The sequence below is a fragment of the Lissotriton vulgaris genome, chromosome 12 (assembly GCF_964263255.1).
Source record: "Lissotriton vulgaris chromosome 12, aLisVul1.2, whole genome shotgun sequence".
Lineage (NCBI taxonomy): Eukaryota > Metazoa > Chordata > Amphibia > Caudata > Salamandridae > Lissotriton > Lissotriton vulgaris.
In genome coordinates, this window is record NC_141700.1 from 438468699 (window position 1) to 438496198 (window position 27500).

The following is a 27500-nucleotide window of genomic DNA, read 5'->3' on the forward strand; positions in this document are numbered from 1 at the left end:
CAATCCTCCAGCCGCCTTCGGGGACTTAGCCACTGTGAACATAGCACGTGGGCGTTTATTGTTCCATAAGAACTTATTGAGCAACCCCTGGAGTTTCTGCAACATGCCCTTCGGTGGCATCAGCGGCAACATCTGAAACATATAAAGTATTCTAGGGAGGATTGTCATCTTAACCGCAGCTAGTCTACCAAACCAAGCCAGATTCAGGTGGGACCAATAAGATAAGGACTTAGCGACCTGCTCAGCCAGCCCAGCATAATTCAGGGAGAGCGTTCTAGGCAGGGTCGGGGCTAGGCGAATACTAAGATACGTAATGTCGGACTGTGTCCATTGAAAATCAAAGTCCCTTTGCAGATCTGCCACCTCAACAAGAGGGACCGATACATTCAGAATTTGAGATTTGGAGAAGTTGACCTTAAACCCTGCCGCTTTGTGGAAGGCCTGGATCTCTGCTGACAAGTGCCTTCAGGGAGGGGTAGGGATCCCGCAGCGCCAAGATAACATCGTCTGCATATAAACTTATTTTATGCTCATCCGCCCTGTAGGAGGGTGAACACCTGACTATGGTTACCCCAGATTTTTTGCCTTGTGTTTAGCTGGTTTTCGACTTAGTTGGCCTGGTTCCCTGCTAATCAGGGCCCCAGGCTATCTGCTCTCTCTGTAAAATGGACTCCATGCACCCTAGGTGCATAACCAATCTGGTACTGGGCACCTTATCAGCCCCTGTACAGTGCACTATAGGTGCCCTGGGCATAGGTGAATCCAAGGTCTACCAAGGGCTGCAGCATATATTTTGCCACCCCTGGCTGGACCTTAAATTGACACAACTGGCTGATCACTCAGCTGGGGCAAGGTGATGTAATCACCCTTTGCTTAGATATAGTATACCTATATCTAAACCTATATCTGGACACATATATACCTATACGTCACTCCTATGGCAGGCCTTAACAATCCTGGAAGCAGAGTGCTTGGTTTTATGTGAGATGGTGCTCTAGCACGAGCTGAGCCTGTCTGCAGCTGTCGGGACCAACTCCCTTAGCTGTTCTGGGATATTGCCATACCATATACTCTTAAGTGCATTATAATCCATTGCGGTTATGTGCTAACTTTGGTTTTGATTTATCAAAACATGTCGTGTAAGGTGTCATACGATTTGGAATACTACCCCCTCGCTAGTCCTGGCGACGGGGGTATCATTCCACCCTTCTAGAGGGAGAAGACATGTTACTTTGCTAAAACGCGGTTAATTCTAACCAGAGCCTCAGCATCAAAAAAATGGATGCTGCTGCAACCGACACAAGTCTGACCTCCTGCTGCTGACCGAAACTTGGCAGAGGAGGCCTGGACAAAGGGTTTCCTTTCGCAGGGAGGTGCTACACCGCCCCAGACAGGAGATAGTGTATTGGGGCAGGGTGGGTTGAATGAAACTAGTCATTGCCTGGGGCGCACAAGGCTTCCCCTTGCATAATCCGGTCAAACCGGTTCTGGGGCACTCAAGCTCCAGTCCCAGCGCGACCCTGGACTCAGGGAAAGGGGTGTAACCACCCCCTTCCTGGGTCCCACCCATAGGAGGGACCTAGCAGGTAATCCAGCCCACTAGATTGGTATAAGAGTGATAGCAGTGCCAACACACACAGATTATCCTGACTGAAACTTATGAAACGAAACTCTGGACCCTTCGACATCCTACTCGACGTAGAAGACTGAAGAAACTCCCTTGTGGTCAAGGAGTGACCACCCTGTGCATTTGTTTGAAAAGGAAAGTGCACACCAGGTTTCGTGTATTATTGGTCTAAGAGTAATTTAGACATGTGTATTAACAGTAAGAAATTCTTCAACCATATTGTTTTGATAGATGTCGTTTATTTTATTTGATTTTAGAGTTTTTTTGGTTTCTTTTTCTTCCTTATCTTTTTTTTGCTCACATATATTCTTTTTTGTTTATCAGATACATTAACATATACAAAACATACAAAACATTTGTCATATAAATAGTTGCTTATTTAAAATAACCACACAATCATTGTAAGAGACTTAATGTGACTGCAGAAATTATTCCTTCAACGCGTTTCAGCTGTCGCCTTCCTCAGGAAATCTGCTTTGTTCTGTACTATAGTTAGCGTGGCTTGATATTGAAGGTAATCGGCTTCCACTCTGTGCGTGTCGTTTACTTTTATGTGAAGGCCAATGGTCCAATTCTGTGTACCTTATCTATTGCTTATGAAAGGCAGGATATCTTTAGTTGTCTGTCTTGTATGCAGCGATGCCCGAGTTGAATTCTTGGTGTATCCTTAATTTAGCGGCGGTGGTTAAAATCTCCTACTCTTCAGGTTGTCCAAAGATTTGACCATCTTTATTTTCTCATTCTATTTCATGGATTTACTTGCCAGTTTAGAACGTTTTGAGCCTAGTGCTGTATTGTGGAGTCTCCTGTGTGCTGCCGCGTATTTTAATGGAAAGATAACTACTCCGGGTGTTCTGGCTCTGGGTGCTTCTCGCTCGCTGATCTATTTTTAAAAAACTGATATGCGTGCATATGGCCCTTAATGTGCGTCGTCCTCGTGATCTGTAGACTGTCACTCTCCACCCTGTGCAAACAGGCACCATCCAGCGCCTCACCGTTTGCTTTGTTGCAGTTCCCGCCAGAACTCGAGCGACAGAGATCGACAAGACCCAGTGTTCCTGCCTTCTTACAGCCCGATCCACAGTCCCAGCAAATCTGAGACCCGTGGAGGCGACCTGAAGCGTGGGTCCGGCCATCTTGGAAAAACCACAAAGTGCTGACCGTGCAGCTCCCGAGGCTCCCTTGACGCAATGCTTTTGGGTTTGAGAAGCCCCATCCCTGAGAAGCTTTTGCACCAAAGCTACCCCCTCCACACTCTCCGAGTGCTGCGTGGGGCCCTTCTGCATTCTGCTGCTCAACACATTGGTCCGGTCGCTTGTCCGTTGGCTAGCGGCCCCAGTACCGACGAACCTTTGAATTTGCTCTGCCAGTCCGGTTGCTCTGGACTGGCCCTCGCTCCCCTGAAAAGGAACACCCGCTCTGACCTTGCTGGTCCGAGTAAGAAGCGATCTTCGAATCCTGCGTGGGTTGCGCTTGCTATGGTTTGTTTGCTCCAATCCGGAAGCAGACACCGCCGACAGCGAGAACCTTCGTGGGACAGCTCGTGGTCCACTCCTGGACATCCTCGGTGCCCCAGAGTCCACTTGGCAGCGGAGACAAGCTTCTCGACAACCACCTGATTGCGCCCGACATCGCCTGGTTCCTTCCTGGTTCCACCCTGGTCACTGCTGAGTGACCCAGACTCTGTCCCCTCTGCTTTCAGGTTCCCTTCAGCTTCGATCCGCCCTTGGATCGCACCGGACACTTCTCTTCTGGCCGCCTGCAGCATCTTCATCACCAAGCTCCATAGATCCACCCGACGAAAGCTGACACGACTTTGCACCTGTGCACCCGCTTCCTGTGGGTGAGGTAACTCTTGAACGCCGGTGCTCCTGTATTGGTATAGGTCTAAAGTTTTGTCCTTCTAGGTCAGTCGGAAGACTCTTAAAACAGTAACTCGATAACTTTTACGCACCATTGACTTTGCATTGGTGCATGTGTGTGCTTTCAGTCCTGCACCCGAATCCCGCGGGCTCTTCCCTACTTCAGCATTGCTAGTCCCGATTGGTCCCAGCGATTCCCCAGGCCCTAGGCCTGACCACTGTTCGATTAGTGATACTTATACCACTTTTTTAATATATGGTTTGCGTGGCCCCCCGGCCTCATCCATAATTGTGCAACTTTTATATGTTTAACTGTGCTTTTGTTTAAACACTTGTGCCTCTGCACTCATAAAGAGTACAGAGGATTATTCTAGTAATAAATACATATATTTTTATAATATATAACTTGTGTGGTGTCCTTTCATTTGATATTACAGGATTGTGATTGGTAAAACAGCTTGCTTAACATGCCCTCTTGAGTTAAGCCTTTAAGGCTGCTTAGTCCATGCTACCCTTAGGATCGCTCGTCTATAAGGTTGACTTACAACCATCACCATAAGGGATTGTTTTGACTGATACAAGGTGCCCCCAGAATTGGAGACATCATATATCAGGCCAACTTCTCACACACCCCGAAGCGGAGGCCGGTGATATCTGGATGGGACCTGATTGCTGGACAAATTGCTCCATATAAAACGCGAAAAGGAGGGGCGAGAGGGGGCACCCCTGCTGCGTCCCTCTGGCAATGGGGAAGGATGCCGATTTGCAACCATTGACTCGTACCACCGCTTTGGGGGTCGCATAGAGGCATTGGACCCAGCGCAAGAAGTCTCACCTAAGCCAAACGCTCTTAGCACCTCGAAAAGGAACCCCCAGTCTATACGGTCGAAGGCTTTCTCCGCATCGATGGAAAGCAGAAAAGCCTGCGCCTTCGACCGATGCACCAAGTCCAACAAATGGAGCAGCATCTTAGTTATCACCACCCTGCCGAGTGGTTATGAAGCCTGCCTGGTCAGGATCAATCACACCGTCCATTAGAGGGCTAAGGCGCGCCGTTAATATTCCCGCAAACTACTTAGCATCTATATTAAGGAGCGAGATCGGCCTGTAAGAGCTGCATTCGGCAGGGTCCTTACCGGGCTTGAGAATGACCGTGATGGCCGCGTCAGACATAGAAGGGGTTACCGCCCCGCTGTCAAGGAAGGAGTTGAAGAGCCGGGTTAAAAATGGGGCCAGTTCCCTGCAAAAAGTTTTATAAAAAATGGCAGAGAACCCATCGGGCCCGGGAGACTTGGCCAGCTTAAGCCGAGAAATGGCCGAAATGACCTCCTCCACGCGAATCTCTGCTTCCAGCGACTCCACTGATTCAGGGCATAGTGGTGTGACACCAGCTGTTGCGAGATATTGCTTTACGTCTGTGGGCGCCGCACCCTCTCTTGTGTACAGCAACTGGTAAAAGTGGCGATAGGAGTCAACAATTTCCGCATCGTTAGTGCAGGACGTCGCCCGATGATCCCTGATTTCCGTGATGGCAGAGGCCTGGGCCCTTGCCCGTAAACGGTGTGCCAGCATCCTGCCTCCTTTATCTCCACACAGATCAAATTTGTGGCGCAGGCGTGGCAAGGCGTATTCTGCCCTATCAAGGTCCAGATGCTTAAGCATGCCTCTTTGTTTCTAGTTCTCTCCACACCCTAGCTGCACCTGTCCTCTTATGAATCACTTCCAGTCCCTGCACTTCACCCTCCAACTCCCCCCGTTTCTCCCTACGCAACCTAGCATACGTGGCCGCTAGCGCAATGAAATCCCCTCTAACCACTAACTTCAATGCCTCCCAGATTGAAGCTATTGCAGTGTCCCCCACTGTGTTTTCAGCTAAGTAGTGAGTGATTGTGTCTCTAATTTTCGTAACAACTGAGTCAGCGTGCTACATGGAGTCTCTAAGCCGCCAGCCAGCAGAAGGGGGTCATGAGCTATTCAGGGAGACCTTCACCGAAAGGAGCGCATGGTCAGAAAGAGAGCGAGGGGCAATGTCCGCCTCAGAAAGTTGTGGTAAAAGGGCCGATGTGGCCAGGAAGTGGTCCAAACGCGCATATGTCTTGTGCGCCGCGGAATAATATGTATAGTCTCGCTCTTGGGGGTGCTGCAAGCGCCATACATCATGAAGCCCACCCTGCGCTAGCCATTGCTTCCCTTCTTGGGACCAAGCGCCGGTGTGAGACACTCTGTTTTCTGATCTATCTAACCCCCCATCCATCACAAGATTAAGGTCCCCACCAATCAATATGAGCGCATCAGGGGAAGCAAGAACCTGCGCTAAAGCCGTGCGCAGGAAAGGTTCCTGTTGGGTATTTGGGGCGTAAAGGGACCCCAATGGTGAAAATAGTGTCCCCCCCCCCCTCCCCCCCCCCACTGAACTCGCACCGCCAGAAACCTCCCTTTAATAGCTACCAGCTGGGCCAAGACTTTGCACCACACACAAGAGCTAAACAGCAGCGCTACTCCATTCTTTTTAGTGGGGCTCGAGGACCAGAACTGCAAGGGGTGACGCCTGTCCCGCATGCGTCGGACATCTTTAGGGAGGAGGTGAGTTTCTTGCAGGAGACACACATCACCATCTGCATTCTCAAGTAGGGACAAAACCGCAGAACGCTTCACAGGATTGTTGAGCCCACGAACATTAAGGCTCACCACTTTTAGCTCCCTAGATATTACACCACAAGGAGGAGATGGACGCTATCGTGCTATTCCCCGCCAGCCATGAACAGAGTGTAACATGCCAGCTATATAAAACTTTATAAATAAATAAATAAACCAGGTACCCTGGCCCTGCTCTCAGCATCCCCTTGACAGCCCCATCCTCGGACTGACCTCCCAGGCACCCTCTCATAGCGGACAGGAGACAGCCACACCACGTACTCTTCCAAAAGCCCCCTGCATCTGATGCGGAGCCGCCCCGAACCACCCACCCCCAGTCCCCCCCTCCCCCAAACAAAACAGTCCCCAACAGCAAAGAACAAGATAGGACAAAGAGAAAGCAACAAACAGCAGTTCGTAAAGCAGGCCTCAAAGGCAGGGGAATGTGGCCCCAGTCGTCATTCCTCCAATTCCTGATACGGGACACTCTCCCGATTAAGGACATAAAGTTCAAGTGATACCTGTGTGGGGTGGCCCCCTCCGACGCCAGCGATCTACCCTCTCAGGACCTCACAGGACCTTTGTAACATCGTCCGTTGCTGCTTCTGTCACCAGGGCCACGGAGGCCACCGCCGCCCCTTTCTCTTGAAGGCTCGCCGACGGGTCTGGCCTCCTCGCCGACACAGGCTTGCCCCCTCTCTGCCAGTCTGATGAGCGTCGCTGTCACCCAGCAGATGTGCTGCCGCATTTGGACTCGGAATCAGGACGATCCAAGCCCAGGATCTCCATGGCTACTGCTAGGGAACGCACCTGGACCAGTTTATTTTGCCACCTGAAGATGAGCCGAAACGGGTGTCCCCAGGAGTAAGCCACATTGTGCTCCCGCAAGTGAGCTGTGACAGGCCTAAATTCTCGCCGTTTCAGCAGAGTAGATGCTGCCAAGTCTTGGAATAGCAAGGGGCGATGGTCCCGAAATTGTAGAGGGTTGAAGTTGCGTGCCTTCCTGAGAATTCGTTCTTTAAGCTGAAAGTCATGTACACATACCAATATATCAGGGGGTGGGGCTTTCGGACCCCGCGGTAGCCCAACACAGTTCACTCGGTCCATGCGTATCTCTTGTAAATCCTCTTAATTCAGGACGTGCTTAAAAAGGGCCTCCACGTACTCTCTTGAGTCCGCCCCCTCTCCCTTCCAGAGAACTGCACGAATCCTTATATTATTGCGGCGGGACCTATTCTCTAAGTCTTCGGCATGAGCTTGAAGATCTAGATTCTGTTCCGTCAGCCGAATGACATCCTGCTGGAGCGGTGTATGTCCTCCGCCGTCCCCAAGTTGTGCTCCTCCAGCGTCGCAACACGTTCCCCCACTCCATCCACGTCCCTCCGTACTTTCCGTAAGTCCGATGCCAGCTGGGAGCGCAGTTCCGAAATACCTTCCTTAATAGCCGCAAAGAGTTTGATCATAAAGGCTTTGGTTGCGGGTTCCTCATTCCCGCCCTGACGCAGTGACTTATTGGCCACTGGTGATACTGGCTGCGCTGCTCCCATTCGTAATTCCATCCTTCCCAGTCTTGTCCTTCAACCTAGCTGTCGCCATGTCGCCTTCCTTCACAACGCGCCGTCAATTCACGCCGGAGACAAGGGGGTGTCCCCAGGGTTGATCAGGGGTGCTTCTCCTTCCACACACCTGTGGGGGGACCCCGCCGTCGATCCACCTAGGTCCCTCGCGCCAGTTCCCGTGCTAAACTCCACAGGCCAACGGGGTCGCTACTCCGTAACTCCACGCAGCTTACCTTCCAGAAGCACCGCTCCAAGCAGCAAGCATCCACTGGAGGCAGTACGAGGGCTATCCGCCGCGCTGGACCCACCAGGGTGATCGAGCAGGGCGTACCACGGACCGTCCCCTCCTTGCCGTGCCCCAGAATGTCCACCAAGCACCGACCACTGCCCTGCAGGCTGCAAGGCACGCTCACCCCAGTCGCCTCTCACCTCCTCAGTCTCACGCAGGACGGGTCGAGCTGGATCTCCATTCACCAGGGCCAAGCTGCACCAGGCCGCAAACAACTCCAGCAGGGGTCTATCACCGCACAACGGTCAACAGAGTCATCAACTCTCTCCAGGGGCTGTGCAAGGCGGCTCGGGGATCCCGCCCAGCGATCCCGCCACTGCTACCGCTCACACGCCGCGAACTCCGCTAGCCCCAGGCATCCTCTCGCCTTACCAGGGCATGCAGTTGCCGTCAGCAGTATCGGCGCTGCGGGGGGTTCCACCCGCTTCACCGGGAAGTGAGGCCCACCCAGGCCCCGAAGCACCGGCCTCGAGTGGGCAGCTCTGCCGAATCTCCGCTCTCCGGCCCGGCTCCTGCTCACTGCTCCTTAAACCAACGGGTGCCGGGGGTCGCCGTCACCTCACTTCCCGGCACATTATCCCGCAGCCCAAATCAACCCAGGGCTTCGATTCTGCCGGCTCCCTTCCGGGCAGCTCCTCCGTTTCGTTGCCTCCACCGTCTCGGGCGCTCCTGCCGCCAGGGCTCACTCCGGCGCCTGATCTGCCGCGCTCCAGGCCGCTCCCCCAGCCATGGCGAAATACTGCGTCGGTGAGGATCCCAAGAGGGTGCTGAACAAGGCTGAAGAACTCATGGCGCCGGAGGAGCCTGAAGACATTAATGGTAACACCACCGCCTGAACCCTGAACCCCCCCCCCCCCCCCCCCCCCCCCCCGGCGCAGAGGAGACTTGGGTGGAGCAGAGAAGGGCTGGACAGAGGAGGAGGCTTGGGTGGAGCAGAGAAGGGCTGGACAGAGGAGGCTTGGGTGGAGCAGAGAAGGGCTGGACAGAGGAGGCTTGGGTGGAGCAGAGAAGGGCTGGACAGAGGAGGCTTGGGTGGAGCAGGGCTGGACAGAGGAGACTTGGGTGGAGCAGGGCTGGACAGAGGAGGCTTGGGTGGAGCAGAGAAGGGCTGGACAGAGAGGAGGCTTTGGTGGAGCAGGGCTGGACAGAGGAGGAGGCTTGGGTGGAGTAGAGAAGGGCTGGACAGAGGAGGCTTTGGTGGAGCAGAGAAGGGCTGGACAGAGGAGGCTTTGGTGGAGCAGAGCAGGGCTGGACAGAGGAGACTTGGGTGGAGCAGAGAAGGGCTGGACAGAGGAGGAGACTTGGGTGGAGCAGAGAAGGGCTGGACAGAGGAGGAGGCTTGGGTGGAGCAGAGAAGGGCTGGACTGGGAGAGGAGGCTTGGGTGGAGCAGAGAAGGGCTGGACAGAGGAGGAGGCTTGGGTGGAGCAGAGAAGGGCTGGACATGTGGAGACTTGGGTGGAGCAGAGAAGGGCTGGACAGAGGAGGAGACTTGGGTGGAGCAGAGAAGGGCTGGACAGAGGAGGAGGCTTGGGTGGAGCAAAGAAGGGCTGGACTGGGAGAGGAGGCTTGGGTGGAGCAGAGAGGGGCTGGACAGAGGAGGCTTGGGTGGAGCAGAGAAGGGCTGGACAGAGGAGGAGGCTTGGGTGGAGCAGAGAAGGGCTGGACATGTGGATGTCTGACGCTTGTGGATGCCTGACGCTTGTGGATGTAAATGATAAAGCCTTTTATTTATGTTTTGGTTTGTACAACATAAATTAAAGGCACTGTCATTTACAATACCATTTACAATACCAATAGCTCCAAAACTCGCAGTTGGGAGACCTAATGCATGCCACATGCTTGTTTTAAAATAGCGTCATGCTTTCACAGTAACCCTTCAGATTGCTATTTACCCCTTGTCCCCATTTTCAGAGACAGATCTAATCACTGTTATGTTATGTTATCTGTTTTGTAAAGCGCAAACAGCTGCCCCAGCAACGGGGCGTCCCGGCGCTAGAACCATAACACAACCAACTGAAACGAAAGACGGGACCTACAGGGAGGGAAAGAGAGGGGTTTTGGTCGCTCTGCGGAAAGCTAGAATATCATCGATGCATCGGATGTGGAGAGGAAGGGAGTTCCATAACTTGGCCCCCAGTAGTTTGAAGGAACGCCCTCCGATGCGGCATAACTTTGTGTGGGGTACCATGGCTAGGTGTTGTAATGGGTTACTTTGAACAACTTTTCGGTAGACGAGTTGATTGGGTTGGTGGCAATTCGGAATGTGAAAAGCATACCTGGAGGTTTCGCAGATTTATGCGCCTGAAGATTAAACCAGCATATACAACTCAAACAATATGTCAGCTGTTTGAGAAGGGTTGTTGTGGATGATCAGCGGCTGTACAGGATCTTGGGCAGCTACCTCTGATTTTAAGTGCTGAGTCAATGCATGCAATGCATCCTAAAAGCAGTCCTATCGTTTATTAGCAGGAGATGTTTTTGCTTTCTAAGGATTTGCATTCTAGTGAATCAAACTGAACCACAAAGCGTATGTCTAAGCAAAGAACATCTATTGCCACACCAACAATCCCAATCCAATTCGCTTTTTTGGCAATTAGATTTGTTGGGAAAATAAAAGTTATGCCTTCTGTAGTGACCAACATGTAGCCTGTATCCTAAGCATATAACTCGTGATTGAAAGATCATTTCAGCCTTCTAAAAGTGTTTACACTCTCAAATTAATTTTATGGCATAGCACTACTCAGTTCATGCTCTGCCCATCACACTCGAGTACTACTCTATATAAAGAGCTCTAATACGACTGAGTGTACAAATGTATGGCTGTCTTGCCTTTTAACTAATCGTGAATGGCTGTTTTTGGGCCTCCAAAGCCCCCTCCCTTACATATTGACTCGCTGCTTTGACGTCAGTCTGTTCTTGTTCTAGGAATCCACATTGTAGAAGAGCACTGGCCCTCCAGAACAAATGAGGGCTGGATGTTGACTTGGGGAATGATTGCACTTTAAGAGCATATAAGTATCCAAATAGGGAGGCTGTGGACTATTTCAGAAAACCGTGACCGATACTAATGTGTTAAGTGTGTATTCAATGCATTTATGTAGCGTACATCTGCGAAGCTTGCCATCCCTCCACAGTACAATGGAGCTAAAGCTAAAACAAAAGCTGAAATTACACAACACAGATAAAACTTCGATATTGCACAAATCACCAGGATTTGTACATCCAGAAAAAAGCATCTATGCTCTGACTTTTAGATGTTTCCACGGAGTGGGGCCTGTGTCCAAATGCCACAGGTCTTGCTTTGGGTACCACCAGCAATCACGGATGGACGCATTGCAGAACTCTTTATGGTGCATGTCACTTAAACTTTGCTTCCCAGAAATCAGGAGTTTTTGACATAGTCAATGATCCTGCTATGAAAGGGCAGCCGGTTTAAAGTTCTTCTTCCAGAGTGTTTTGATCCTGGCTGGACAGGCCAGCACCAGTCACCCTGTGGCATCCTGAACCAGCTGCAGGAGGCGAATACTTTTTGTGGAAGCTGCGAGCTTAATGGTATTGCTGTCATTCAGTTATTTCCCGAAGGCTTTAGATCACAGTTTAATCGTGGTCTGTCTGACACACACTCTCTTATTCTGAGGGTTGCACAAACCAACAGTCAGGCACACAAGAGCTCCAATGTTCAGCCATACGTGTTTCGGGCTCATGCCCACTGGCCCCACAACACTCCACAGCAAGCGGACCACCTGCACACAATTAAATGTCCCGCCCCAGTGGGCGTGTGTGTGAGTGCATCATGATCCTCGTAGTCCACTTTAAAATAAAACCCATGTGGGTGCCGCTGAATGTCCAAAATAAAACACTCCTCCCCATGAGGGCAAGCTCGTAGTGTACAAGGCAGCAAGTCCATGCCAATACATGCCCTCGGAACGAGGACCATGATGCACTCGCACACACGCCCACTGGGGTGGGACATTTAATTGTGTGCAGGTGGTCCGCTTTTCATGAAGGAGTGCATCCATTTCGGATTAAATAAAAGCTAAATGCCTGGAAGAAAGCCACAAATGCACTTTGATGATGGCCCCTGAGGAAGAAATTTTCGAAACGCGTCAGGCGAATCAAGTGCTTTTAATTCAAACATGCAATTGTCCATACCAATTATCGCTGTGGGGAAGGCGCACGCAAGCTCGAGTGAAACCCGCTAGTCGGACACCCCAAGGAGCAGAATATTTAAGCGGCAGTCCAGCCTCTGGGTTTGCACCACCCCGGGAAACGGGGGCCATGAGACTCCGCCTTCCAGAGAGTCCTGAATTTGGGGCTTGCGCGACGGATTGAGGACAGCAGCAGTGTTTTGGGCTCATGTTCGAGCCTGCGAGCATTTCATGAATGAGTGCAACCATTTCGGATTAAATAAAAGCTAAATGCTGGGAAGAAAACCACAAATGCCCTTTGTTGATGGCCCCTGATGAAGAAATTTTCGAAACGCGTCGGGCGAATCAAGTGCTGTTAATTCAAACATGCAACTGTCCATAACAATTATCGCTGTGGGAAAGGCGCACGCAAGCTCGAGTGAAACCAGCTATTCGGACACCGACAGTATATATATATATATATATATATATATATATATATATATATATATATATTTATATTTATATATATATATATATATATATATATATATATATATTCCTAGTCTTAAAATCACAAATCTGCAACCGTGCATGGGTGCAGATTTGATTTTCAGGAATTAACAAGGGGTTGCACAAGTAGATCTAGAAAACTCCAACAGTTCCAGGTTTGAAGATGTACTCGTACCAAACGTTTGTGAATTCCATGTATATATTTACTTATAAAAAACTTTGTTGAGCAAGTGCAAATTCACTTTATGAAAACATTTGTCTTTTGTCTCCAAAGAAAAATATTTTCCCCATGTACAAACTATTTTTCCAGGATGGAAAAGGTTTTTCTCCTACCCATGTCAATGGTAGATTTCCAGCCCTTTCCAGGGTGGGAAGGAAATTGGAGGAGTACATGAATACCCATACGTTTGTGGGTGTTCATAAACTCATAATGCATTTTAGTTCTGCATCGACCAATTCCCTCCTAATTCCAGACCCTGTGAGTAGATTTGCTCACTCAAACATCTTCATGTAAGTTAATCCTTTTATAAGTGAAAACCCAACATTGGCACATGTAAGCTAATCTTACATGCACAGATAACCTATTACATTTTGACTTGGAATTTGCAGAACTTATGTAGTGCTAAATGTAATTTTCCAGATACTGATAAAGCATTTATTAGGTGCTCACAATTATGGCAAACCAGGCTAACCAGGAAACTCAGGATATGACCCATATGTGAGTCGCCTGGGAGCGAAAGCATAACCTATTTCAACACAATACCTCTGACCAGTATCATTAGTTTTCTCCAGCACCCATTCCTGCAGGAACCTAATGGCCAGTTGACTAAGGAGAAAGGAAAGGAGTTCTTGCTTGTCAATAGTCTGGGGAGGTATCATATCACTACCCATCCTCCTTGCACATTGTCAGTCTGGTCTACACCCTACATTGTTTCTCCACATTTTATTTTTATTTTTTAAGAGTTTTATATAGTGCAAACTAGACCCAAAGATATCCGGTAACAGAGCGCTCCAGATGAGCACTAGTTTCATTACAGATGGACACATTCATTTTTGTTACGAACGGGGAAATTAAGTGATTTGCCCAGAGTCACAGGATGTTGAGCGTCGTTGCAGAGAATCGAACCCGGTTCCCCAGCTTTGAGGTCCACTGTTATAGCCAGAAGGCTACATCCTCTCCCCATTGACTTGATTTTATTGGGTGAGAGTTGTGACTGTCAACAAACTGTTGCTTGTGAGGGAAAGGCAATAGTATAGAAGCGAGGCAAGGGCTTACAGAATATCTCAAGTCATGTGTCAAGGATAAACTTAGCTGTACTGGTTTGGGGATGGTTTATGAAGCTGAGGCGCTCTGAAGTACCTAACAATAAGGAATTTCATTATCAGACCTATTTTATCACACAAAGTTTTTTTCCCACAAAACTATTTTTTTTAAAATTTTTCGCCACGGTATAGCTTGAGGCCCAATCTGAATTTGTATACATCATTACATATTGTCGTGGCACACTTGTCTATGTTGATATATAACAAAGACCAACTGCTATTTAACAACCCAATCCAGTCTGTGCTGTCCCAACTATGATCACATCACACTAAATGTTTAACCAAAATTATTTGTCAGTGACATTTGTGGTACAGTAAATTATTAAAAGATGGCGACACTATTTCTTTTAGAAGACACATGATACATTGTAAAGTAGACTGTGAATCCTGTGGTTTGAATTGAACAATTAAGAACTTGTACCACCCACATATTTTCAGTATTATTATTTCCTTTATCTCCCCCAACTTCAGAGCAATAAATAGCCTGGATGTAATGCCTTTTGTTCCCCATTAGACATTGCAATGTTCCTTATAGTTTTTACATTCTTAATTACAGTGTCAATAATATTCTAGTAGACTCCTTTTAACAGATAGTTGCTTGAGCGTCTCAACATAGTATACAAATGCCTCCGATTCACAGCTATCAAGGGTGGACCAAAATATAAAGTTAGCGAAGAGCATTAGAGACACATATAAATGATTTTAATAAAAGGAGATTGCTTTATGTGTAGTATTTTGAATGGATCAGGTTTGTGCAATACAGTCTGTATCCTTCATTATGTACTAACGGTAGTATCTATTGATATTCAGTTGAACTGTTTCCTTGACATCTAGAGGATCCAGTGTCTCTGCACTGATTGTTTCCTATTAGTCGTTTATGGGAGTGCAAGCTGATATGTAGGTTTTTAAAGGTATTCTTGGGGCAGAGTTCACTGTAATTTCTTCAGGAGATTCCTTTATTAGGCTCCTTGTAGTCTGCTTCTGAGTTTCTCTTGCAGGTACCTCAGCAGTTCTGAAGAGCAGATCCTACACTTGTCACTTACATGAAAAGAAACCAAACCCAGGACAAATGTATAACAATCATCTGAACCTTTCATGAGTAGTAGTTCCCAGAAATGTTGTGTCCTCTTCTAACCTGTCAGGGGAACACCCCATCCCCATACGTAGATTCCTCCAAAATAGCCAGCAATACTTGGTTCCGTAGAGATTCCACTGGGAACCGAAATTGTTTTCTTAGTTGATACAACTAAGAATAACCAGAGGCACTCTTTTTTCATTAACTTTAGCGAGACAAAGCAAAGAACTGAGGTAAGTGTTCTTCATTGACATTTCAATGCTGCCTAAGAATATGATCAGTGAACTTTGCATAATTAGACATGACTTGATAGTATATATTCTGCTGGGCACAGTTTTCATTTAACTTTTCATTGTGTATCTCCCATTTCCACCCTTGTTTTGCATTTTGACCTGGTAATTTTCCCATTGTTTTGATGGGATAGTACTTCCATTCTCACTATTATGTGGCAGCTGGGCTCCTCTTTGTTCCCATATGGCTGTTTAAGGTTGACACTATCTTCCTAGCCCAAATATCTTCCTCAGCTGTGTCATTTGCTTCCTTGCCTGAGTGCTTCTATGTAGGCCTCATAAGTCTTTTATGAATAGCTTCCTCAGCTCCCTACATTAAACTTGGGCAAGTTTTTTTGGGCAGGCTCCTACCCGTGTGCGCTCTCCATACCAAAGCTACCACCCACCTCCTTTCCACTGGGCTAGATATCCGGGTGCTTCTCTGTCACATGTATCCTACAGCAATTATGGAACATCTTTAAACTTGAGTGGATTCAGAACTAAGCATGCATGCCAGCACTATCAATAATAGTGTATCCGGGCCTTCATTGCCAACCATACATGCTGCTCTATTCGGTTGGTGGATATACCCTCATCTTATGCTTCTTGGTTCTCATACCTCCAGTGGCACCTCGCTAACTCTTTCCAATTGTAACCCTTTCAATGTAATTTTTTAAGATGATACAGTTTGCAGCTATTATCTGATTGATGGTGTGCCCCCTACTTGGGATTCGTAAATCTGTTGTTCTTTAACTACCTCTGAAACATTCATCTTTATACCAGCACTCTAAAGCAAATCTGAGGTGTCACATCACCTTTTAAAGCTTCGAAATGTATAAGTAAAGAAATAAACAAACGAATAGAGCAAAAATGTGAGTACACATCCCTTGTATAGTTTGGAGGTTAATGGAAGTTAATGGAACTTTTAGTTTGGCTGGCTGAAATTGTGCATTGGTTTTTGAACTCCAGCAGTTTAAGTTTATTTCTGAAGAAGGAATTGTGAAATACGGGCAAAAGCAAGATAAACAGTATGATTGTGTTAATACTCTATGTATAAGGACTGATCACCCTCAATACAGCAGTAGATATACCAGGTTCCTTTTTCTTGACTTGACAACTACATGGTAAATTTACTTCTATTTTTTGTGTGCATTGAGTGTAGCACCTCTTTGTTTTGCCGCTAATAAGTGTTTTGATGAGCAAGTTTTGTAGTATGATTTGGGTGTATTAACTTTAAAGAACTAGTTTCTTATTTTCATGCAATTAATGAAGTGCGGTATACTATTTTCTCTTTCAGATCTTGAACCAGATGATTGTGCATCTTTTTATATTTTTAACGTGGACCAGCCTCAGACTGCAGGAAATCAGCCTATTGTTATCCCACGCCATGGAACACAGTTGCACTGTTCAACATTGTCTCCTAATCGATTTCAAGGCCTCAAGAACTATGAAGGAGCTTGTGATATTCCAAATTCCAAATACAGCCCTCTAGGTGGTCCTAAGCCATTTGAGTGTCCAAGTATTCAAATAACATCAATTTCTCCCAATTGTCATCAAGGAATAGAAACCAGTGAAAATGAACTTCAAGCAAATGGACCAGAAAATGATTTTATGGACAGACCTTCTAGAGTCCAGCTGTATCTTCCCCTTGAATCACCCTACAGGGAAGCATCTCTTAGTCCAAGTCCTGGCAGTAGCATTTCATCAAGGAGCTGGTTCTCTGATGCGTCCTCCTGTGAGTCCATGTCTCATATTTATGATGATGTTGATTCTGAGCTTAATGAAGCTGCAGCCCGATTTACATTGGGATCTCCTTTAGCTTCTCCCAATGGTTCTCCAAGAGGCTGTCTAGGGGACGAATCTTGGCATCCGTCTTTTGGATTTGGTTCATCCTTGTCACCTAGACAGTCTCCCTGCAATTCTCCAAGGACTAGTATCACTGACGAAAATTGGCTTAGTCCTAGACCAACCTCAAGACCTTCTTCTAGGCCTACATCACCCTGTGGGAAAAGACGACACTCCAGTGCAGATATTTGTTATGCTGGCTCACTTTCTCCTCACCATTCTCCCACTCCATCTCCGGGTCATTCCCCTAGAGGAAGTGTAACAGAAGACACATGGTTAAGCACTTCTCTGCATGCAGGGCAAAATCTAAGTCCAGGAATTTTACAATTTCAGTGCTGTACAGAGACGGACATCCCTCTGAAAACTAGAAAGACCTCAGAAGATCAAACAGCCAATTTATCAGGGAACATAGACCCCTGCTCTGAGGACCAAGGAAGTTTGTCACCGTCCCTTGAAACTTCGGTTAGTGATGGGACAGGATCTCAGCATCCCCTGAAGAAAGATTTATCTGGTGAGCAGTATCTTTCTGTTCCGTCGCATTTTACGTGGAACAAACCAAAGCCTGGGCACACACCTATTTTTCGGTAAGTATCAGTTAAAGATCTTTATTTTTTATTTATGCTTTTCTTTTCATGTGTTTTTCTGCGGTGTATTGTTCAGTGCTATTTTTGCTATGTTTAGAACATTGCACAATGTTGAATGTTCAGAAGTCCATTTTGAAAAATGTTTGCCCATTTAGAGGACTAACTGAACATATCTTGTGCAAATTGCACCCCAACCCACTTTATTTGTAAAATGGAGATCTACCATGGGGTAGCAGATAATTAAAGATTGTCAGCTCTTTTTCTGTAAAAGTAATCCTCTGCACCTGAGCACACACAGCTTCAGGAGAGATAAATACAGAGAGAGCGAACGGGGACACACAATTAGTTTACCAGTTCAGCTAAATGTAACCAAGCGATCAGTGGGGAAATTATGGATACCACAAACTGATTCCCTCCCATCCTGCGACCCGTAGAGCATAAGCATTTGAATTGTAGCTAGGATAGCTGACTCAGCTTGTAATCCTTCTGAGGTCATTAAACGGCTATTAAATTCGGAGCACCTGTTTTTATAGCAATTATCAGTAACAGACTATGTGTGTGTGTGTATATGTATATGTATGTGTAATATATATATATATATATATATATATATATATATATATATATATATATATATATATAATGTATGTATCTATGTATATATATATATATATATATATATGTATGTATATATATATATATAAAATAATTTTTTTCACTATAAAAAACAGAGGTCTTCAATTATGTGATTAAGGATGTCCTTTGAGACGCAATCCATGATCTCATAGAACATGTCATGAGTGATGTAATATATGAGGCCCTAAGAAGTGCATGGCGGCGGCTCTTCTAGCTACAACTGTTGAATGTCTTCAGTTTTTGTTTTTGTGTAAAAATTTTGATGTTGTGACTGACATGTTCACGTTACTATAACATTGTTTTGACCTTTGTTTTTTCCGTGAATATCTATCTTTTTTTTAAACAAAACCAGATTTTTTTTATCACTCCTATCCATATTGTTACTTTAGCCTTTGTTTTTTTTTCAGTGAAGTTCTAGGTTTATTTTCAACGTAAAGTAATATTTTATTACCATACGTAAAGCAAACCCCCCTCCGGGCACACCTGAAGAACTGGTGGGGGTTGTCTCCAGAACCTGGCCTGTGCCCAGGCCCTGCAGCACGTCCTCCACAGGCAGTCAAACCCACACTGCACACACCCAAACTTACACTGCGCATTGCTGTGCACAGCAGAGGGATAGCAACAGGTCAAACTCCCCAGAGGCAGCATAATCTCTTACTACTATCTTGGAAGGGGCAGAGCCAAACAGGTGGAGCTTGTAGGTGAATTTTCGGCTTTGCAAACTCAGCAGCAATTAAAAGGAATAAATGTGAACTCTACTCTTAGACCAGGAGATGAAAAGTAACCCACTCGTCTTAAACAGTACTACAGACGAGATTGTGCTCCAATAGTTCAATGATAACCCTCATCAATGATTTGATTTTTTTCAGTGTGCAATTGTAAAGAAATCACACTGTCAATCAGCTTGGAAATGTCTCCCTGGATCCCCTCCACAGGGCCTAGGAGGGCCGGGTTTCCCTACCTCGCCCCCTTATATGATTTTTTTTTTTTTTTAAAGTTCAGGACAAGTCCTGCAATAGCTGACCGCAGCATCTTTCTCATGTTGCTGGTGGTCAATCAGAGTACTTACTCCTGCTGGAGTCGGACTTCTGAGGGAGCAAGAAGGCCCAAATGAAAAAAAAACTCCCTCGGCCAATCAGAATGCTCTATTTGAGTTGGCACTTGTGTGAGTCTCTTGAGCATCTCACAGACTCAACCTTCCAGATCTACAAATGTTTTTGACTCTTAAGTAAAAAAATAAAAATAAAATACCGGTACCAGTTTTTGCGTTAGCCCTTCTTAAAGAAGTCAATGGAAAATGCATGGGGATTTCTCATTTTGGGTACCCCCTTTATTCTCGGCACCCACTTGACCTATTACCTCGAAACTTTCCATGCACAAACTAGTCAAAAAGTTGCACCTTTTTGGAAAATTGCATAGACTCATCAAATGGGCTAAATTTATTAGCAACACAAAAACTATTTTATTGTGGAACAAGTGTCTGACCTAACTAGGACTACCCAGTGTAGACGACCACTTGGTAAAGTTTGTGTGGGCGCTCTGATATGGGAGTGGTATGGGTAGGAATGCTACATTTTCTTGATCTTCGCTGATCTCCTTTTACCTGCTTTTCTTCAGTACTTTCTAGAGGCCCACAGTTTAGTTGGTGGTTAAAATAATGTGAAATTTAAAAAATGTTGAATCATTATTCAATTTATATTTTACTTTACCTCCAAGAAAGTTTTATTGGCTTTGGTTCAGAATTGAACTATTTATGAACTATTAGAATGTGTGCAATTTCCGGGCACAGATGGGATGTACTGTTTATTTTGACGATTTAACGTATGTGTATTATTTACATTGTTATCCAATTATGAACACTTCTTACTGTAAGCATTGCTATGGCATATTTAAATATATGTCAAAATAAGCTTGACTTTCTTATCTGGCATATCAAAAGTGCGTTAATTATTTTCTACTTTTTTAACCGTAGCATTGTGTTTATTTCTGTAAAGGCAGGTTTCCTCTTGTATCTCTGGGATCTTACTGCACTGGCTGTAGGCCTGTTCAAAAGCAATCACTGCATTCAGCACACATGTTAACTCCAAGTTGGCTCATGCACAGCAGACAGCTGTTTGCAGACACTGAGCAGTCAGAGTCTCTACAGTTGCACTCTTCTCTTAGACTTCCCAGAGATACCGTGAGACTTCCCGGAGGGTGGGTACAGTCTGTAAATCCACCACCATGGCACTCTTCATATTCCACCACAAGGTTTAGTTAGACTTATGCTTAGAAATGTAGTTGTGCAGTATGAAGCATTGCACCTTATTTCCATCCTGCTTATTTTCCAGTACATGTACTTTCTCGGCGTTTAGCATAATGGAAAACCATGTTAGCAACTTTGGGATCATGATTCAGTGTACATTACTCAATTCCTAATGTTGCTTTTTTCTCTAGGTTTTTGTCGCACAATAACATACAATGCATTGTATCACTTTTTGCAGGTTCAGGAGATGGGCGTTTATGTGTATATTTTCCTCTTCTGTGCCTATTGAGACCACAAATTGACAGTCCATTTAAGGCATCTACACGGTCAGATGAATTCACTGGTTTATTTCGAGTCTGTGATATGGCTCTCTTATGTTACTACTTCCACCCCTTGTGTACTTTAGATTCGACAAGAGAATATGATAGTATTGTTGTCCTCCTTCTTCAGTACTAATGGGAAGGGCAACTGATAAGGATATTAGATAAGGGCCTACTCCAAGAGCTGTTGCAGTAATGTTTAGAATTTCAGCGGATAATGGAAATATTAAAACCCAGTTTGATCAGTTGAGGAGCTGGGCAACGGCAGTGTTAAAAATCAATTCATAAAATAGCTTTGTAGTGAGTACTCAGGCTCCATCACTGATGTCCCAATACATTTTCAAAATATGAGTTGAGGTGACCAGTCTGTCCTGTCATGTGATGCTTGCAGGAGGCTAGAAATATGTTTTGATTGCTAAGGATCGGTTTTTTAATTTGAGAAGTTTGCAGAAATCTGTCCGCAGATTCTTACCTTAGAATTATCCCCAAGCTTCAGACTGGATAAGAAAGGTTTTTGTGCAGTACCTCTGAGCGCCAGTAGGTGGTGTCGTTCAGCTCTGCATGGTATCGTCCGCACCAGAAGTCACGTGCATGGTACCTATATAGGCACCACCTCGGCGCGTGGACATTGGTTCTTTACTTTCTATGCCAGATAGTGCTCATCCTACTGAGCTACACCTCTGTCCCATATTGACTGTTTTTTGGGGGATTTTGTCAAACATTTTTTGAGATCTCTCCTGATGTATATTTGTCATCTAAGAAACCAGCTGGTTGCAAGCCATGTGCAGCCTGTCACCTGCAGATGTCTGTGACAGACCCCCCACTTGGCAAGCTTGTGGTGCTTGAAGATGGACCATTACTCCAAGGCCTGTGAATACTGCTTCGCCATGCACCCCAAGGCGCTGAGGGAGCACTCCATCAAGCTCCTTGCCGCCTGACTTCGGTCAGCTCTGCAATGCTAGAAGTCCTGTTCGCATTGAAGGACCCAGGACCGATCATGGAGTCCGTCCTAGAGGTGGTTGTCGCACTCGGAATCGTTTTGGAAGTCAGGTAAGTACCACAAATCTAAGAAAGCCTAGAAGTCGAAGAGATCTTTTACTTCACCACATCCATCTTGTCTTCTGACGAGAAGCTGGAGCATCAGCACTCCAGGCCCCACTAGTCGGCGAAACCTAAATCAAAGTACATTCCACGCTTCCCTGATTTTGCCAAAGCTACCACACCCAGCTGAAAATTTTAGGAGGCCATGCACCTCCTCTTTGGGTGTCCAGGTCCCTCTGGACCACCTTCGGCCTCATAGGTACTGGAGGGGCCCCTGATGGATCCACGCTGGCGGGTTCTGTTTTGGAACCAGTCAGGCCCCATGGATCCCTTGCCGAATGTAGAGCGAAGCAGTTGGTGAGACCGACACCTTCCTTTATGCCTACTCCAGTACCAATGCCCCTAGGTGGCGCTGCCCGTCATTATTCCCAACTCCGAGCTGGGGAGATGTTGACTGACATCGACTTCGACTGGCCTCATGCTTTCCGGAGCAGAGCCAATGCATTTTTTAGGCTTTGAGTGGGAGATGAATGGGAGGGGTCTGTGGACCCATATGGTTACCAGTTCACTGAAGAAGATAGGAACAGGACAACTAGGATGAGGAACTGGTGAAGGCCATTGGGTTAGCCACCTTATCCAAAACTGGCCTGGTCTGTCCTACTGTGGCTACGGAGGAGGGAGCATCTTTTGTGATAGTGGTGCTTAGAGCAGCTAAGGCTTAAGGCCTTCAGTTGCCCATGGTGTCAGTCAAGATGAGCATCTTGACAGATGTGCTTCAGCCAGGAGTCTTCACCCTTCCGAACCCATTCTCTCATTCAGTGAAGCCCTTACAGATGTCCTGGTCCAAACTCTGCACTGCAGCTCCTATGCATATGACAATTGCCCGCTACCATTGTGCCTGCTCCTGGGGTTTCCAGTTTCCTCCCACAGCACCCTCACCCTGAAGAGCTTGGTGGCCCAAGCCTCCATGCCCAGGCTTAGCCCGAGCACATTCCCTAGCACTTCATCAGATGGGGAATCCGAAAGGCTGGACTCCTTTGGAAGGAGAACATTTTCTTCCATCAGCCTTGCACTTAATTGGGGAACATTGCCTGCTTTTTAGACCATTATACAATATGTAATGTGGTTGCCTAAGTGCTCCCTATGGTCTCAGAGGAGGCCCAAGCCATACTCACCCACACTATTGTGGACTGGCGAGATGCAGCAAAGTTCACCATAAGATGTGGGCTTGGCGCCACTGACTCACTGGGCAGAGCGATTTCTTTGTCAATGGCCTTGCGGGGCCACGACTGGCTGAGAACAACTGTATTTTCAGGCGATGTCCAGTCTTCCTTTATGGACATGCCCTTTGATGGCTTTCCCCTCTCTCGGAACGAAAGGTGGATTTAGCGCTGGAACACTTTAAGGATAGCAGAGTTTCAGCCAGGTTTTGGGCTTGTCAGTGGCCTTTTGCCAATCCCAATCCACCTCTGCCCCTTTTGTGGACACAGAAAAGGTCACACTTACTTCCTTATCCTCTCAGCCACCACGACCAACAGGCTTCACAGCCTTTTTCGTGGCTGGGGATACGGTCCCAAAGACCATGTGGGACAGGCGGCCAGTGGTCCAGTCACTCCACCCATCCCCTGACAGCTGCTGCCTCCAAACCTCTTTAGTTTTCCCTCCGACCACCAGGGGGATTCAGTGGGAGGCAGGATTTGCCTTAACCTGCCCCACTGGTGGTCCGTGACATCAGAGCAATGGGACTACACCACCCACGTACGATCGGCTGATGGAGGACCATATCTCCTTGGTCCGCCAAGAAGTGCAGGCTCTCTTGGCCAAGGAAGCCATAGAAAGGCTGCCTGCATCAGAAGTAGGTTGTGGGTATTTTTCCTGCTACTTACTAGTGCCAAAGGAGATGCAGGACTTTGCCCTATCTTAGATCTGAGACTTCTCTACCTCTCGAGGAGAGAGAAAAAATCTGAATGCTCACGCTTGCCCAGGTGCTGTGCCCTTCAACCGGGAGAAAGGGTGGTAGCGTTGGACTTGTAGTACGCATATTTCCTACCTACCCACGTTAACTGCGTTTCACTGTGGGCAACAAGCACTTTCATTTTGCCATGCTCCTCTTTAACCTTTCCAGCGCCCTCAGGAGTTAACCAAGGTGATGGCAGTGGTTGCAATTCATCTTCGGAGATGGGGGGGCCTGTCTTCCCCTATCTCGAAGTCTGTCTGTTAAAGGCAGGTTCATCCCAACGAGTCCAGGATATTCAGGCTGTGATTCCAATGTCTCAGCCTTCTTCTTCGGCCTTGTGGCCTTATGCACCCTGCTTGTTACTCGTGTCTGATGACATATGAGGGCTCAGCTGTGGGACCTGAAGTCGCAGTGGGCAAAGAATCTCTCAGACATGGTTTAGATCTAGGAGGAAATTGCAAAAGATCTGCAGTGGTGGCTAGCGAACCATGATTCCGTCTGTGGCAGACCCCTCTCCATTCCCAAATCAGAGCTTATTGTAGCGATAGATGCATCACTCCTGGGCTGGGGCGGCCACCTCAGAGAAGTGGAGTCCGACCTCCACATCAACCTGTTGGAGCTCCTGGCAATGTGCTCGGCACGGAAAGTTATTTTTCCTTCTATCATAAGAAGACTAGTGCAGGAGTTTACAGACAACACCACCACCGTGTGGTATTGCAACAAATAGTGCGGGTGACGTAGTGGACTATTTTTCAAGAGGCCTTGCGTCTTTGGTTAATGGCTGGCACCTCAAGGCATTTCCCTGGTGGTTCAACATCTAGTGGGCTTTCTGAACACCAGAGTGACTAACTTGCCCACAGATGCCTTGCGGATCATGAGTGGCGTCTCCATCCAGAGGTGGCGCATCATTAGTGGTGAGAACCTGTGCACTCCCACCTTCATGCATGGAGATTGAGCGGTGACAGTTCACAGCATTTGACCTTCCTTTCCAAAGTCTGTAGCGTTATTCTGGCAGCCAGGCGTCCCGCCACCAAGTCTGTACATGCCGGTCCAGGGAAGACCTGGCTTGGCAGTTCGGGCTGGACTGTTCCCATGAGGCACAAGGTCAAGACTGATTTGCATATGGCTGTGTCTGAACTGGGGTGGCTTGGTGAGCAAAATAGCGATGGTTTAAACCCAGATCTATGACTGGGGGTGAATGTTTTGCCATTGTGCAACATTCCGTCCATCATCTTGTGTGTTTTGCTGTTCACCCTATGTGGGAAGGGTATGCCCAGACGTGGGTCCCGTGCCCACTACGCCACTGGAGTCAAGCTATCCTGGCTGAAGACGGCTGATAGCCAGAAACCGGTCCTAGGATGCTTGATTCCGGTCCAGGGAAGACATGGCTTGGCAGTTCGGGCTGGACTGAGGCACAGGGTCAAGACTGATTTGCATATGGCCATGTCTGAACTGGGGTGGCTTGGTGAGCAAAATAACAATGGATTAAACCCAGATCTATGACTGCCGGTGAATGTTTTGCCATTGTTCAACATTCCGTCCATCTTGTGTGTTTTGCCTGCCATTGGGACAAATTTGTGTCATTTATTTTATTTATTTATAAAGTTTTATATAGCCCGAGCTTGATCCCGAAGGATATGGTATGTCTCCCACAACATTGACGCTCTTTCTGCATCCCTATCTCAGTACTCTTGTTTGCATTATCTCTGGCCCAGCAGGGTGTTGCCCTGGTAACAGTTAGGGGTTACCTTTCTGCCATCTTGGCATTTTCGTGGTAGCTAGACCAACCCTCTCTCGAAGTCATCAATAGTGGCTAGGTTCCGTAATGGCCTTCAACATATGTTTCTCCCTATATCATTCATAATGTCTGTGGGACCTCAATTTGTTTCTTACTTTTCTCATGTGTACAACCTTTGAGTCTCTTAACAGTTATCCTCTCAGGCTCTGACCCTCAAAAACTGCCTTCTTCGAGACCATAACATCGGCCAGGAGGGTCAGCGAGTTACAGGCATTCTCAGCGCATCCTCCTTATATCACTTTCTATCCAGACAAGTGCATCCTTCCTTCCAAAGTCTGTGACACCATTCTATGTAGGCCAGAGCATCACCCCGCCTACTTTCTTTGCTTCGCCTCATCTATCCAAAGAGGAGTAGAGACTCCACCATCTGGATCCTAAAAGAGCGCTGTCGTAAAACCTTGCTGCAGGAGAGAATTACAGGTGGACTATGTATATATATATATATGTATATGTATATGTATATGTATGTATATGTATATGTATATATGTATATGTATATATGTATATGTATATATGTATATGTATGTATATATGTATATGTATGTATATATGTATATGTATGTATATATATGTATATATGTATGTATATATGTATATGTATGTATATGTATATGTATATGTATATATGTATATGTATGTATATATGTGTATGTATATATGTATATATGTGTATATATGTATGTATATATATATATATATGTATATGTATGTATATGTATGTATATGTATGTATATATATGTATATGTATGTATATATATGTATATGTATGTATGTATATATGTGTATATGTATGTATATGTATGTATGTGTATATATATGTATGTGTATATATATGTATGTATTTTCGAAAAAAGGAAGTGTTAAAATGGTGGGAAATAAAATCACTACAGAGATACCTGGACGTGGGCAGAGTACCACGAGGACTCAGAATACTAGTTGCCCCCACCTACGAGAATCCTGATCCGGCCATGCTACAAGACTGGGCGGATAACAATGCCCTAGCATCCCAAAACATGCTAAAAATACTTATCAAGTATGCAGCAAGTGACCGTGATAAAATAATAACAAGGATAGAAGAAATAATGAAGGATTTGGAGTCAAGGGAAAACCAGGACGAAATAACTGTGGCACTTAAAGAAATAGTAAATAGACTTTCCAAATTGGAAGAGGAAATAAAGGAAAGGAAAGCAATAACATTTCAAAGAGACCGAAATGACTATGTTAACGGCCGAATCTATACATTTGCTAGAAAATTTGACAATATAAAAAGACAACAACTATCTGCAACGGCAAGCGGGTCACAAATGACACCCGCCACGAGCGGAACAGACCTCAGTACCTCACTGGAATCAGACCCAGAAAGCATTAGTTCCTTAGTCCTCACAGGGGAAGTACCAAATCCGGCCCAGGAATTGGCTTATTTTCGTTTACAGCGCCTCAAATCGCTAAGGCCTCGGAAACAGTCACAAACAGAATGGACCAAAGGGAAATCCAAACAAAATACAAAACAAAAAGCCGCAGAAGAAAAGACAGACGCTGGGGGTGGCGAACCCACAAAGCAAACAAAGCGAAAATACAGAAGAAACAGGAAACAATAATGGATGACAAACTAATGAAAGATTTGGACAATACAGTTATCAATCTGACCGATCTGGTACTAACAGCAAGAGAAACGGAAATACTATCATTGGGTTTGACATTTTGCACTTCAACTAACTTTGACTACATGCAAACCCGGATAGACCTGTTCCAATATGTAAGGAAGCTCAAACTGCAGAAACGTTTTCTAAACCG

The 27500-nt window shown here is 46.4% G+C and overlaps 1 protein-coding gene across 2 annotated transcripts in view; it reads left to right on the plus strand.

Annotated features, from left to right (window-relative positions):
• Positions 1-27500, plus strand: part of NFATC3 (nuclear factor of activated T cells 3) — a 1100962-nt gene that overhangs the window by 301098 nt on the left and 772364 nt on the right. For both annotated transcript variants that reach the window (XM_086945198.1, XM_086945199.1), the window contains exon 2: positions 16577-17708. In XM_086945198.1, coding sequence (XP_086801324.1) covers positions 16577-17708 — 1132 coding nt within the window. The remainder of the gene's footprint in view (positions 1-16576; positions 17709-27500) is intronic.